Below are 14,943 nucleotides of genomic sequence, written 5' to 3' on the forward strand. Positions count from 1 at the left end.
TCAAGTTCAAGTAGTATAAGGAAGCTATAGCGTTGATCTTGAAATACGAGCAACCTTGTCATGCCTGCCCACTCCTTATTTTGGTTGGCAAGGTGGCTTATTGGGTGTTTAATAAAAGCGTGTTTCCTTGATTGTTTTGTTCATTTTTCTTTTTACTTGCAAAATGAAGTCTAGAAAGAGATCACTACATACGTCAACTACCAGCAAGAGTAGCAACCCCTTAAAGTATCACCACGAATTGTTACAATTCCAACTGAACAATGAAGCTAATGACGAGCGTATGAAAGAAGACGAGCGTTCGACTCTTGAGTTCAAGCAGGAAGCTCACAACAAATACGAGGAGACTCAAAAAACTGGCGTATCAAATACTAATGGAGGCGTCTCAAATGAATCGAATACGTTTGACTTGAACAGCAATGGCGAAACCAATGTTAAACAAGAAGAGTTGGCAAAATCTGAAGTTGTATTACAAGGTGCAGTTATTGACACGCAATACACTGCAATAAATGTACTTACCCTTAATACACACAGACAACACTGTGGAATCGCGCAGATCCGACATTAATAGCAGGGAGCAATCAGTTGAACTTGGCCAGGTGGAGCCAGACATTGACGATCCCAATTTTTACTGTCGTTCATGCAATTATACTCTCTCAAACAAGAGCGGATATCGATCTCACCTGAAAAAGTATCACAAAATGAACCTGAAGCCATTGGTTCCAATTAGGAATCCTGCTATTTTGCCTGACTGGGACGATCCATACCAGTATTGCAAATCTTGCAATTACACATACGCTTCAAGAAATACATATAAAGCACATTGCAAATACTTTCATAAAATGAAAGCACCCACAAGGTCAGCTGGAATTCCAGATATCCGTGATCCCAATAGCTACTGCAAGGTATGCAATCATACCTACAAAAGCAAGAGTTCGTACATTACACATTGTGTAATTGTGCATAAAATCAGACGTGGACAGCGGTTTGCCAATCCAGAAGCCACACCAGACGTACAAGATCCAAATAATTACTGCATACGATGCGATAGGACCTTTTGCAGCCGTTACGCTTTTAGGAATCATCTATTTCGTATTCATCAGTTGAAGCTATCACTGCCAAACGAGATTGCACCAGACATTGATGATCCCAACAATCACTGCCGCTCTTGTGACAAGACCTTCGATTCGAGATATAGCTTCAGAATACATTTGGCATCGATACATTTCATTGGAAAATTACCTTACGAAAAAAGCAACGCATATCCAGATGTTGATGACCCCAACAACTACTGTCGTGTATGTCAACGAAGCTACGTTTCAAGAGCACACTACCGCACTCATTTAAAAGGAGTTCATCAAATGATTCTACGGCCTCAAAAAAATCTCAACAACCTTCCTGATCCTGACGACCCGAATTTATATTGCAGAGTGTGCGATAAAACTAAAGAAACATTGGTATCCTACCGCGAACATTGCATGCAGATTCATCGCATGGTATTGAGACATCATTCCATATCAAACCCCAATGCAACAATTGATATCACTAGTCGTGATAATTACTGCGCTCAATGTGAATATCGATATTCAAGCAAGTACGCATTTGTATGTCATTTGCAAACTGTTCACGATATGTATGTCAACCTGTGATACAGTCTTCATGATATTCCTGATTTGTAACAGAGCAGATTCGTAAATCTCATCGCAATGCAAGTTGAAATATCGCTTTGGGACTCAATACATTTATTCAAGTAATGGATATATAAAACAAACGGCAATTGTAGAATTCAAGAATAAAAGATGGCTTAAGAGAAGACCTGAAATAAGAAGCTTGATCTGCTGAAACTTGCGCGTCTTTCTTTCTTCTTTGCCATCGGTTTAAACGAAGCTGAGAGACAGAAAGAAGCGTGCTCTGGGCAATATTAACCTAGAAGAAGATGTCAAAGCTAATTTCAATTATATTGAAACATCTTTCACCATAAGTGATGAGGTTTTTGCTACAAGTATATACCTAAAGCAGGAAGTATCAAGGAGCACGAGAAGTCGTTACAGAAAGATGATATGTATAATGACAGGTAAGATGGCAAGCATACTTCAACAGCTATTGTTAGAAGATAAATCTCGTAAAGAGGGCTGTAACTACTAATGATACGTGCAATCAAAGAATAAAAGACTTTAAGTCAGTATTGGAGCATAAGGCGGTCGACTAGGAGAAAGATTGAAGATATTGGCACGGAGACTGATGTACATGATCGCAACTTTTATTGCAAATCATTAATAGCGATAGAGCAAACAGATGTCACCTAATAAGGGGCGTTAATTGCATGGTTCTGAAGCCAATACCTAGTTGAAAAACACCTCGAAACGACATTGCTCCTGATCCTGACGGTTCCATCTTTTGCATGTTACTGAGTTTACGACTACATTCAAAAGCATACAGCGCCCATTGCCGTCCTGCGCAAGAAGTTGAATCTGTCAAGGGTCGCCAACTTCCTGGCTTGATTTCACTTAATAGTGTATTTCTCGTATACTTGACTAGCCGATCTATCTCGTTACGCTCGATGTCGGCGTCGCCCTGTGGGCTCTCACCAAAGGCATTTTAAATCAGATATAATATAATTTTGGTATATCAAGTAGATTTTAAACAATTTATTATTAGTTAGTAAAAAAAAAAAAGATTATATCAGAGCCAGGAGGAGAAGAGGAGGTATCTCCCCCCAGCATCCTTTTTGCTTGCACTGATATCAAACAAAGCCTATTATTGGGACAATGTGAAAGAAAATTCAAATTTTATGCAGCATTTGTACATCACAACCGCCATCTTCTAGTAAGAGAATTGTTATATCATTCACTGCTGCTGATGTTCTTAATAAGATGGCGACATAAAGCTGGTCAAAAGTAAATACAGGATTTGTGTAAGTTCTACAGCGACTTTTTTGAGTTATTGCCATTGCAAACGACGGCTTCATCAGTCAAAATTCCTCCCAAAAAAAGTATTCGAGCTATTCAACTGTCCTTTCAATTCCATGATCCCTATTTAATCAGCATCGCAATCATCATTGTCATCAACAGAAAAGCATTTAGGTCAGCCAGTAGCAATGCCGCCGCTAAAATCAATTCAAGCTCAGTTTATTTTTTTCTGTTCGAGATTGGACAGATATTGACTTTTTCGACTTCCTTAATCTATTCTATGGCATTCGACTATATAAGCTGTAATGATCACCCTACGCTTCCTAATACATTCTTGAAGTACTTTTCAAGGCGCTTCCAATGGTGCTAACTGTAATAAGTGTTTTGACTGGAATTATTGAGCAATTTAATAAAATTTGAAATAAGGTTTTTAGCGAAAATAGCCATATTTTGCATATGAAAGCCTCATAAAGGTGTTTTCAGAGGTTGCTTTGGATCGATAGCAACATTTTGATTTGATATGTACCATAGTAAAAGTCGTCATTTTCAAGGTGAAAAACGCGATCGTTTGATTTTCGATGAAAACCATGAGGTATCCCTCATGCTTTTGAGTCGATTTTTGGCCATGTTTTTTTTTGGCTCAAAAAGTTGAGCAAAGGTGTCCGGAAGTTACTGCTACTCAAATACAATTATTTGGCATCATTTCGGTGGCTCAGAAAGGCCTACATGTCAAGATATGAAGGCTTGAAAGCTGTGAAATTTGGTTATGTATTGCTTTATAGGGTTTATTTGCCCTGCATAAACCACATCTTTGGCAGCTGCAGTTTACTGGAAAGGTAGTTCTGTAGCTTGAGCAATTTTTAATTCGAATAGGAGGCATATTGATTTTGGTAAATCTGATTCATGCAAATTTTGATGTGCTATGTTGCCGGTAAGCTTATTAACAATGGAAATGAAAAACCGAATTTGCTGCTTGAATACTATGATTTTGCGCCTTCGCTTCGTTACGGTAAAACTCTCATTGAGATTAATATTACCAAATGTTGGGTTAGATGCTTAGTTGCCATAGGTTTGCGCTTTTGCTTCGCTGCGATCAAGACCTCTTATAGATCAATGCTACTAAGCGTTGGATTAGACGCCTTATTACCATGGCTTTGCACCTTTGCTTCGCTACGGTAAAAACCCCCTATAAATCAATGCTATCAAGTATTGAATTAGACGCGTTATGTTTTTCCCCAAAACCCTCTCCCTATTGCCGGCTTTGCCGGTGGTTTTATACCTTGTATGGCACACAATTCTTTAAAATTTTGAAAGCATATGATTAGTTTGTCTACTTTTTTGTATGTTTTACAGTATATATATAGTGAAGATTGACGGAGGCTCTTGTTACACTCCCATATAAATAAGAGATGAATCAAAAAATAAATTCAATTTTTTGAGCTTTTCTTATCTTGTCTTGGCTTTTGAGTAATATGTCACAATGCAGAGCTACAAACTAAATCAAACCAGACTTTTGTGATACCAATGTTGCAGAATTTAACTTTTCATGTCACAGTGTTGATGATTATATATTGCATCGACTTTGTCAGCATGAACTAACATTAGGTTTCTTCATCAATAAGTATGTTCAAATGGTACGATGTTGTATCTGACTGTGGTCACTCATCGCAAGCGGTATTTTAGCCGGTTGATTATCAATCAGTACAATGGATCATTCGATGTTTCTTGAGAGAGTTATTTGCTCAGCAGTAATTAGTTTCTGCTTCTGCATTGCCATCATATTTTCTAGGACTGAAATGTTCGTGCTTATCAAAAGACCGAAATGAACAATAAGGGAAAAAGAAAGACCTGTCAAACCTTAATTTCGTGCACGGACCTTCTAAATGCACGTCCTGCTTTTTTGTGAACACATAATGTGATCCACTGCTTTGAGCTTGTATAATCATTCCATGTAATGGCCCTGTAAAAACCAACATCAATTTGCAGCAATTTGATAGAATCTTAAAGAGAAAAAAAAAGCGGGCGTATTAAATGTAAAACCTTTTATATCAAAGTATGATGTAAATCTCAGCTCCTGCCGTTGGGAAAGCTAAAAAGAAAAGTTCCATTGTAACAATTGTTCGCTGTACGTGATTTTCACTAAAATTTTTTGCCATGGTAGAAAACCCCAAATAATCGTTCGATTATTGAATATCTTGCTTTGACATCAGGTAACACTAATCTGGTAAATTTGCATTTGGATGCTAACAAACTTAGTCCAGGTGTCTTTGAGTAACATGGAACATCCAGCTCTCGATAGCGCTGTACAGTGCAAGAAGATAGAAACATCCAAATGCAATTCTCTTTAAAATCTTCTTTCCTCTTTTTTTTTCAAAATACCACACGTTCATTTCTATCATTTGCCTCATCATCATGGCATCAATTCTTGTGTTTATGTGAAACCTCTTTAATTTATGTGAAACCTACGTTGATAAATAATGACTTAAGACTACTCAAATCAACTACTCAAATCCGCATAAGTAGGCTACTGTGTTATATATTTGAATAAGGCTTTATTGAATTTAGTCTATATAATAGTGGGCTCAGCCATATTGGAGCCAAATGTATTCATGATGTTTTCATTTGATACAGTAACTTGAGCTTCTGGGTAGCTCAGAATGATATGGGGGTCTATTTTAATGGTCTTGATGGGAGAACCTGGTATAGATGAGTACGGTGATAATGTTACAGTGCCATCATTGCAATCTTCTGGATCGGATATAGTGCCTCCGCTTTTGATGGTAGGCGGATTGGTCAACGAAAATGTAGTTTTGAGGCGAAGCGAAGAGATGCGTTTGTTGGGAGCATTCGATAAAGAGGTGGATGTTCTGTTTACGCTCTTGTCAGAAATTGGAGGAGGAGGAGGAGGAGAGTTAGGTGGTATGTCAATGCGGCATTGATTGACAGAGTTGAGAGAGACCGGAGAACGGTTTGTGCTTCTCCATGCAGAAGTGGCATTCAAACTTGAATCACGAATAGGCTCACTGTTTCCGAATGGTGGTGGTGATGCCCTCTTTTTGCGTTGACTTGATTTTTTTGGAACTGGAAGAGCAGTATTTAAGGAACTCTTAGGAGATGGCGAGCTATTCTCTACCTTGACCGAGGTTTCTGCCGCAGGAGAACCGCGATTAATGCTATGAGCCACGGGCGTGGTATTATACTGCTTATCAATTGTAAACGGATCGCTAACGTTAAATTGCTTTTGAGGATAGCTGTCATGTTCAATTGTTGCAGAAGATCTACTTTCTCTATTTGGTATTGATTTTTTGTTGTTGTCTTGTTGGCTATTGACAGGCTGTTGTAAGTAGAGAGGTGTAGTGGTATATGACAAGGATCTACCATGGTATTGATGAGAGAGAACGTTGTCAGAGGATAAGTGATGAATCTTGGTGCGAGCTAGATTCAATATTCATTTAGCTAACTTGACAAATGCAAATGACGAATACGACTTACCTTGTTTGTTCCATCTGGAATGATCTAAAGGAAACATTGGAGTGCTCTTTGACGATCTAGGCTGAATTTCAATTGATTTATGAGCATCTTTTTGGTGGTGAGTAAAGTTGAAAATGCTGATATGATTACTGAATGAGGAGGTAGCAGATGAAGTCTTTTTCTTTTTGGTAGACTTTTTCGCAAAAATATTCATTAGCATTGCATTGAGTTTTGAGGTTTGATGCTGTTGAGGATGTGATGAAGGAGAGGCAGAGGAAGGGATGGCAAGAGGGGATGTTTCCACTAAAGGAACACTAGATTTTTGATCATTTTGAGGTATGTCTTTCTTGTTGCTACTATCTTCTGACATCTTCAAGTAGGATAAAAAGTCAATTCTTTCCAGATAGATATTACACTGGATATTACAAGTAACATTAAGAAGGATGTACGCAATTATCTGCTTTGGTTCAACTTACAATCGACTTTAAGCCTGCTGTATCGTTATTACTACTCGGATGTTGTAATACAAATACCAATAGTTCTACAGCTTCAGTATAAGCAGCAATTGCGTTATGAAAATCATTGGAGGTATCATAATTGACAGCGGTATTTGCTTTTTCTAGAGCGAGATCAATGCATTGCTTGATCGTGGCATCTTTCAATGACATATCCATATTTATTCAAGATGATAGAAGGGACAAAGACAGCAGCAATAATCGCAATTAAATATTACGTTTATATAATTGCATTCATTATGCTCTGCTTATCATCTTGTAAAAGTATACGGAAATGATCCGAATTAGAGCATTTTGCTTCAATATCACACGTTTATTGAGTGCCCGTACAACATGTTTCACTGCAGCAAGCTTTGTTTAATGGTTGGCTGATGAAGTATGTAGTAAAAGGGCAATCTCTCTAGAAAGAACCTGACTATATCACAATCGTTTTGAAAATTGAAGCAAGAATTTCATCACGCTCAATTTTCAAGTAAAATACAAGAATTGTAGCGATGATTATATTCTCACTGTTTGATGTATGCTTTAGTATCCCAGTAGTTCATATCAATATATTAAAAATATGTAAAACCAACTACAGTACAACCTATTGATGCCTAGAACACTAATCATCCTTCTCTTGTTCTTCTTTAGCATATCAAAGAGCTGTGATTCCATCTAATTCACAATCCTTAATCGAGCTGCCTCCTTTCGCGTTTGTATCGACGTTTCTTCGTGTCTTGTCGATGCTACAGGCAATTTTGCTCTTATCGTTTATTTCTCGCTGCAAATGGCAAATATTGTCTCATTAAATGTTAATACAAAATACAATTGCATCAAAAGCTGTTTGTTGCGTCGTGTCAGTTTGAAACATCATGACTCAAAGAGAGTGTACGCTGGGTTTTAGTAGAAGTTGGTTTCCACTGTACCTCCTCACATTCAAAGACTGTATACCAGATAGGAGCGATATGTTCGATGGTTCAAGGCGCGTTCGTCTGCTATAGTTCAGTTAAAGCAATGCTATAGAGCTTCTAGTGTTAGTATTAATCGAGAGACTTACCTCAAGGTCGTTGGCCAAAGTGTCGTAAAGCTTTTGCGCAATACAAGTTTAATCATCCCACAATACCACGACGAATTTTGAGTCATAGTACTATATAAATCATATTTAGTAACTCTTAACAGACTTGAATTATCTTTGACACATTTTGCTCATCTTTAGGAGGTTATTCGAAGAAAGAAAGAGACAGGGAGAGAGGCAAGTGATGTTTACTTACAACGCATTCAACAGGGATGAGCAAGCGCGGTCTCTTGATTTATTTTTACTTGTGGTGACACTACAGATGCTATATACATGAAATCGACGCTAGAGAATGTATAGATAAAACGAAAAGGATATCGCTTTCTTATACTACAGCAGCCTTGATGAGGGTTGTTTTTCAATCATTTGCTCAAATTTTTCGCTGAACTATCTGCATTGGTTTGTCTTGAATTCACACGCGCTAATGTGCGCTTTTCTGTTGATACTAAAGACAAATCTCTAGTAAAAGATGCTCGTTTCCCAAAATTTATCTTCATATGATATGGCTCAGGGTGATTATACAAAACATCAAATACTATGTAGCGATATACAACGATTTACAAGTAATCACAGCCCATATTCTACAATTCAGATAGTGCCATATAATATTACTATCGTTACGATACAAGGTGTATCCAAAGGATTGGCAGCAATTTGAATGTCTTGCTAGCAACATCATATAGCAACAGCATCTCTTTCAATTTGGATTTCGAGCTACACATGTTTCATATGGATGCCGTTTTTCTCCTTGAACAGAGGATTCCAACAAACATCACGGTACAAACAAATCACGCAACGGATAATCGCTTGTCTCAATTTTCACTCTCTACCTCTTTCTCAACATTGCGATACAACTAAAATATATTAAATTAATGAAATTAATGAAAAAGTGGCGTCCATCATACATCCTTTGCCATTTCACATAGAGGCAATGGATCCCTTTGCAAATCCAACAAGCAGATTGTCATACGATTGATATATTTATATTAGCGAGTTAGAATGTAATGTTTGGTGTACACACTTGTAATCATCAGCTTTCTGTTCTACCAATGATATATGCCAACCCCCCAAATCTAAATTTCTTATCGATTTTTCCTGCAACATCACCGATCAGAAGAGAAGTTAGACGATTTACAATGAGGTAAATGTAGAAACAGAGAGCTAACTTGATCTGGTATTCTTGTGTATAATACTTTGTAATGGCATGTGCTCTATTTCTTGTTCTTTATTTCAATCATTGCTAAGCAAACAATCCGTCCAAATTTTCCTGTTTCTGTGTGTGTGTGTGTGTGTATAAATTGCGGTTATTTTTAAACTTTGTAGTTTAGGGATCCGTAAAGAGCAAAAAAAAAAAAAAAAAAAAAATTCACATCTGTGTTTTTTTTTTTTTTTTTTTTTTTCCTCTAGTAACCATACGTTTTGTGTCAGTCTTGAAAATGATGATACAACAGGGGTAGTTTTTTGTGTGTCAAGTCTAGTATAAATTTACTATACTAAAGACAGATCAGATAAAGAATGAAAAAAAAAGCAGTAATAAGAAGGTGGAGTATGATCCGTTACTATCATACATGGATCTAATTATAAACAATATGGAAAGAGCACGAGCATTCAATACATTTTGTGTATTTTTTTTTCATAACTATCACTAATTAGCACTCACAGAATCACACACGAGCAGTCTAAACATTTTTATATCAATGATAGACTTGAAAAATGCCACAGCCCCTTGTCTGTATCATATCATGATTCGATCATTTCATTCGTTTTGTTTCTCAAGCTTTGACGTGCTCGCATTTCATCTTAATTTAGCTTAGTCCTCTTTTAGTGCTGACTTGATTTTGATCCTCACTTGGTTACCTGGCAACTGATAGTGAAAAAAAAAAAAGCTGGCCCTGGCTCAGCTTATCCCATTTTTTAGTGTAATGATGGAATTCCATGGCATTGTCGATTTAATTTTGGTATCTTTTTGTTAATGTGGATTTAATAACAATTAACAATCTTTCAATTTTAAATAAGTTGGTATCACATCAACCGAGTAAGAGGACAGACTACATGCATTCATCAAGCACACATTAAAATCTGGTATAAGCATTTATATGTTGCTTTTAATTGCTTTGCATGATACAATTTTCTTGACACACATATGCTCATATATACACCCATATTCTCATATACAAAGCAAGAGCTAGAACCTGGGCCTTCTCCTCCCCGCCCATTTGCAACTTGAGTGAATGAAACTTGCACACATTTGTATCAAAAAATTTCTATTTATGGTACTTATTCCTGCTTTAAGGGCCCTGTTGTCAACATTTAGACATTGGATATCAAAGGCATTGCAGGGATAGTCTCTTATCCCATTTAGTGCATCTTTAAGGACATCTACCAAGTGTATGCAAAACTAACCTGCACATTTACCGAGAAATTTGATACGATACCCAGTGATCTACCTTTCCATCACTATCATCCCATCCCCCCCCCCCTTTTTTTTTGTGTGATTCCCATAAAAGGCTGTCATTGAAAAAGTGAAACAAGACTTGATTAAATCGACACAGCCAGCACATTCTGTTGTAATTAAAAGCACTCATATCGTTGTTTTCTTTGCGGATCTCATACATTTTGTTATCGTTGATTTTTGCGTCTCCATTTTTTTTCCTTATTTTATACAAACTTCAATGGAAAAAAAAATGTTACTTGAAAATTGATCCCCTTGAGTTACTTGAAAATAAGCTTGATTTAAGGTTCAAAATTTGAAACATGCTAAAATAATTCTTTAAACTTTGCATTGTAATCTCCCACTAGAGTCAAGCAAGCATACCGGACTTTCAAATGTATTGGCGGACCTCGCATATCGAAACTGTGTGGATCATGAAATTGTGGGCCATATTGTGTACCTTTTTCCCGCTCTGTCCCCCCTTCAATCACAAACTTTGGTACCACTGAAGAATCTCAGCAAAGCATTAATAATGCCTTGCTTTTTTTCATAAAAAAAAAATAGAGAAAATCCAATGGAAAAATATATGGTTACACGTAAATTTTAAAACAAGAGACCGCATTTAACAATGCCTTTTTAAATGATTTTTTTTTTTTTTTTTTTTTTTTCAGATGATCAAATGTCGGTGTGGGGATGAAGATTGATGGATGAACAAGAAAAGAATAAACGACATTCCTGAATGTATGAAATCTAAAAGACATAACCACAGAATCTCTTTTCTTTCTTAACTTATTATAAGAGGAGATCAAATAATCATAGATGTGCAATATCTACCACAGTCTGAACCCTTTTTTTTTCTCAAGATGATATTTTAAATTTTTCTCGGATATTACCGTTGCTTACTTGGGCTCCTTCTGGGGTGTGTTATTTTTTAAAGTGACTCCGTTTGTATCAATTTATATATATAAATACAAGGTTTAAATTTTTAATTCATTTAAGCAGTTGTTTCTTTTTCTTCTTCTTTCTTTCTCACTCTTACTCTTTCAAAAAGACACCAATTTTGTGTTTGGAGAAGAATCAAGCAATTTTTTAATCAATTCCAAACAGAACAACTCCACCTCCCGCCTCGCCTCTTTCCCATCCCATCTCCACATTCACCCCCCTTTTTTAAATTAAAAAAGTCACCCATTCGAGAAACTGGTACCTTAAAAAAACAGAAAATCAACATTTAACAGATCCAAAAACTATTTACATCAACAACCAAGCAAAATTGTTCTTGTATTCACCACTTTATTTTCCCACACTGATATTCCATCGTTTCGTACATATACATATACATACAAAAAGCACAGAGTAAAAGCAGCACAAAATGTTTTCATATAGCGATTCCATCTTTGAAACAACCAACAATAGTCCAGTAAAAGACTCAGGATTTACAGAATTGACATCCACAACCTCTTCAACTACTACTACTATTAGCCATAGCAACCAAAACGGTATCCATAATCCGTTATATGCTTATAGTGACATGTTATACTCCATGGAACATCACAATATGAGCACTACATCCTTGGGTACATATCATCAGCCATCAATCACATCTCAGCAACAGCAGCACCAAATCTGGCATGAACATCAACAGCAGCAGCAACAGCAGCAGCAACAGCAACAGCAACACCAGCAGCAGCAACAACACCAGCAGCGGCAACAGCAACATCAGCAACATCAGCAACATCAGCAACATCAGCAACATCAGCAACAGCAACAACAGCAACAACAACAGCAGCAACAACAGCAACAACAACATCAGCAGCAGCAGCATCAACATACAAGCGCTTATTATACTGCCGATGTATCGCAGCAGCAACATCAAGATCAACCGTCTTATGAACATTACAATAGTTCTCCATTTTCATCTCCTCTTATCAACACAAGCAATACAATGATGATGGGTACTACATCCCAACGCTCGTCTTTGCAATCTTTACCATCTATTCATCCTATACCTTCTACATCTACATCTGTACAGCAACATCAGCAACATCAACAGCAATTGCAATTACAACATCAGCAACAGCAACAGCAACAACAGCAAACGAATCAAAGACCTCGGATTACTACTTCTTTATGGGATGATGAAGAAACTGTTTGTTATCAAGTTGATGTGCGAGGCATTTGTGTTGCACGACGCCAAGGTAAATATGATATGAAACTTTCAGCATTTCGTTTACTTACATGTGTAATGTTAGACAACGACATGGTCAATGGCACAAAGCTCCTTAATGTTACTGGTATGTCTCGAGGTAAAAGGGATGGTATACTCAAAAATGAAAAGGGTCGCGTTGTTGTAAAAGTAGGAGCTATGCATCTCAAAGGTGTTTGGGTAACATTTGCTCGAGCTAAAGCCTTGGCTATTCAATTCAATATCGTCGACCAACTTCACCCATTATTTGTCGATGATCCAGCATTATATTTCTATTCAAACCAGTTAGCTCACAACTACTATATTCCAAACCATCCTATCTATCTTCAGTCGCAAGATTCATTCCAGCAACAGCAGCAACAGCAGCAAAACAAACGTTCCTCCTCTTCTGCATATTCAATGTATTCAAACAATAATAGTAATTCAAGTCTCGAGTTCCCTGTCTTTCATTCATCGTCTCCTTCTCCTTCAAACTATACTCATCAACCACTACCTCAACCTCCACAACAGCATCAACATCATCATCCATCTCCACATGCTCAACAACATCAACAAGATTTTAATAATTTACCTGCCGCTCCCTCCGTGCCTTCCATGATACCAGTGCAACAACAACAACATCAAATGTCACTTTATGGATACACAACATCTACCACTTCCTCTCCTACTACGACTAATCATCATCAACACATTCCAATCCCTTCAATTACTTCCCCTACTCCTACTGTTAACACTATTACTACCTCTACTACTTCTACTAATCCCGCTATTGCAACTGTTGATTCAATCATGAATCACTATTGAAAATAAATGTATATGTATCTCACCCTCACCCTCTCCTTTCCTCTACGCCCTCATCCAATTTTGCCTTGTTCTTTTTATTTCTTAGTTTTTTTTTTTTTTTTTTTTGTTTCTCAACCTGGCCATTGTATCATATCTTCCAATAAACGCAACGTGTTTCAAGCAATTGCCAAAAATCAGGGGTAAAATCCCAAAACCAGTACAGCCTACAATAGTAATTTTACTGCGCAAGTAAAAGACTGATTGATATAATGCTAAAGCAGACGTTTGTTATGAACAAGTAGGATTCATACTGGTAGAATTACTTTTTTTTTATATATATTATATTTGAAGCGTTTACTGCGCATTCTATCCCTAGAAATGCCTAATGGGAGCATGCTTCATGCTACATTTGACATTAAGTTTTTTTTTTTTTTTTTTTTTTTTTTTTTTTTTTTTTTTTTAGCACGAAATAGGAATCTGTAGCCTTGCCTTGAAAAGGCTATTCAATTCGCGTCTAAATGAATAAAGTTGCTCTTCTCACACGGTAAATATACTTTTTGAGCATATAGGATGAGGAACCCATTTCATTCGTGCTCTCCTGAGTACGGACATGTAATTTACAAATTTCGATTAGGCAGGATGCCATTGGGAGTAGTGATCTGAATGTCAGAATGAATTGCCATGTGTTTAGCAAATATTTGCCCTTGCTAGCGCCCGAAATATTTAGAACGTAGATACGTTGGAAACTATATCTTTGCACAATATATAATATTTTTTTTTTTACGAAAATGTCTGCCCTGAAGATTATGTATAAAAGCCAGCGCAGGATTTGACGGTTATACTGAGTCAAGTTATTTCGGATCCTCTTCCTCGACAGTGAGGCTGAAAGTACTGGTGTCAGTGGGTATGAAAGCAGTTGATCCAAAAGCGGTGAAAGCAAGTTTGAGATCCTATTGTTTGATGTTGTCTAAAACACACTTTACTCTGCCTCTCAGTTTCGTTGAGAAGTGAATATAGAAAAGATATAGGCGCAAATTGCACCAGGTCGAACCATTCTATGTAAGGTTTCTCTCAAGCCATTTTCTTCTTTTAAATGTAATGAAACACTCTTTAGCTTGAGTAACGCTTATCTCTACATTCGTTATCACGACGAATGGGCCTGAGCAAAGAGATAAATTATTCGTTGAAACTTGTATGTGAATACGGAAGGCTTGTACTCAATGCGAATATACAGTGAGCAACTTTGCATTTTGCATTAATGTCACATTTAGATGAGAATTTACAACAAAAAATAGACAATATATATATATATATATATGCATAGCAAAAACTATTTTAAGTGTGAATTCTAAGCTATAGTACTTTTTAAATCGCTATCGCCTTTCCATCAGTTTCGAAATCATGGATTGCTTTTCTCAGAAATGCATTTTACGAGCCAAATGTAGTTCAATCTTCGATCATCATTTTTTTTACTCGAAATGGAATTCTTGACCAATTTTCGACTTCGTTAAACTGTTGTGCTAATTTCGACTATAAAAATTGGATAATTATGGCATGCTTCCTTAAGCTGCCCGTGG

General features: G+C 36.9%; 3 protein-coding genes across 3 annotated transcripts; 2 read left to right on the forward strand and 1 right to left on the reverse strand.

Annotated features, from left to right (window-relative positions):
- Positions 1–163: 163 nt before the first annotated feature.
- Positions 164–1,646, forward strand: TMA46 (Translation machinery-associated protein 46; the record flags this gene model as incomplete). Its single annotated transcript, XM_064827873.1, has 2 exons — positions 164–473; positions 532–1,646. The coding sequence occupies 2 exons, from the start codon at positions 164–166 to the stop codon at positions 1,644–1,646; spliced, it is 1,425 nt and encodes a 474-aa protein (XP_064685075.1).
- A 3,826-nt stretch (positions 1,647–5,472) lies between these two features.
- On the reverse strand, positions 5,473–7,051 carry ATC70_008627 (uncharacterized protein; the record flags this gene model as incomplete). Its single annotated transcript, XM_064827874.1, has 3 exons — positions 5,473–6,341; positions 6,399–6,792; positions 6,854–7,051. The coding sequence occupies 3 exons, from the start codon at positions 7,049–7,051 to the stop codon at positions 5,473–5,475; spliced, it is 1,461 nt and encodes a 486-aa protein (XP_064685076.1).
- Positions 7,052–11,749: 4,698 nt separating this feature from the next.
- Positions 11,750–13,387, forward strand: YSH1 (endoribonuclease ysh1; the record flags this gene model as incomplete). The annotated part of the gene is made up of 2 exons (XM_064827875.1): positions 11,750–12,575; positions 12,630–13,387. 2 exons carry the CDS (start codon positions 11,750–11,752, stop codon positions 13,385–13,387), a joined length of 1,584 nt encoding a protein of 527 aa, XP_064685077.1.
- Between the last annotated feature and the right edge of the window lie 1,556 nt (positions 13,388–14,943).

This window comes from Mucor velutinosus (genome assembly GCF_035048745.1).
Source record: "Mucor velutinosus strain NIH1002 chromosome Unknown tig00001563, whole genome shotgun sequence".
NCBI classification, from domain to species: domain Eukaryota; kingdom Fungi; phylum Mucoromycota; class Mucoromycetes; order Mucorales; family Mucoraceae; genus Mucor; species Mucor velutinosus.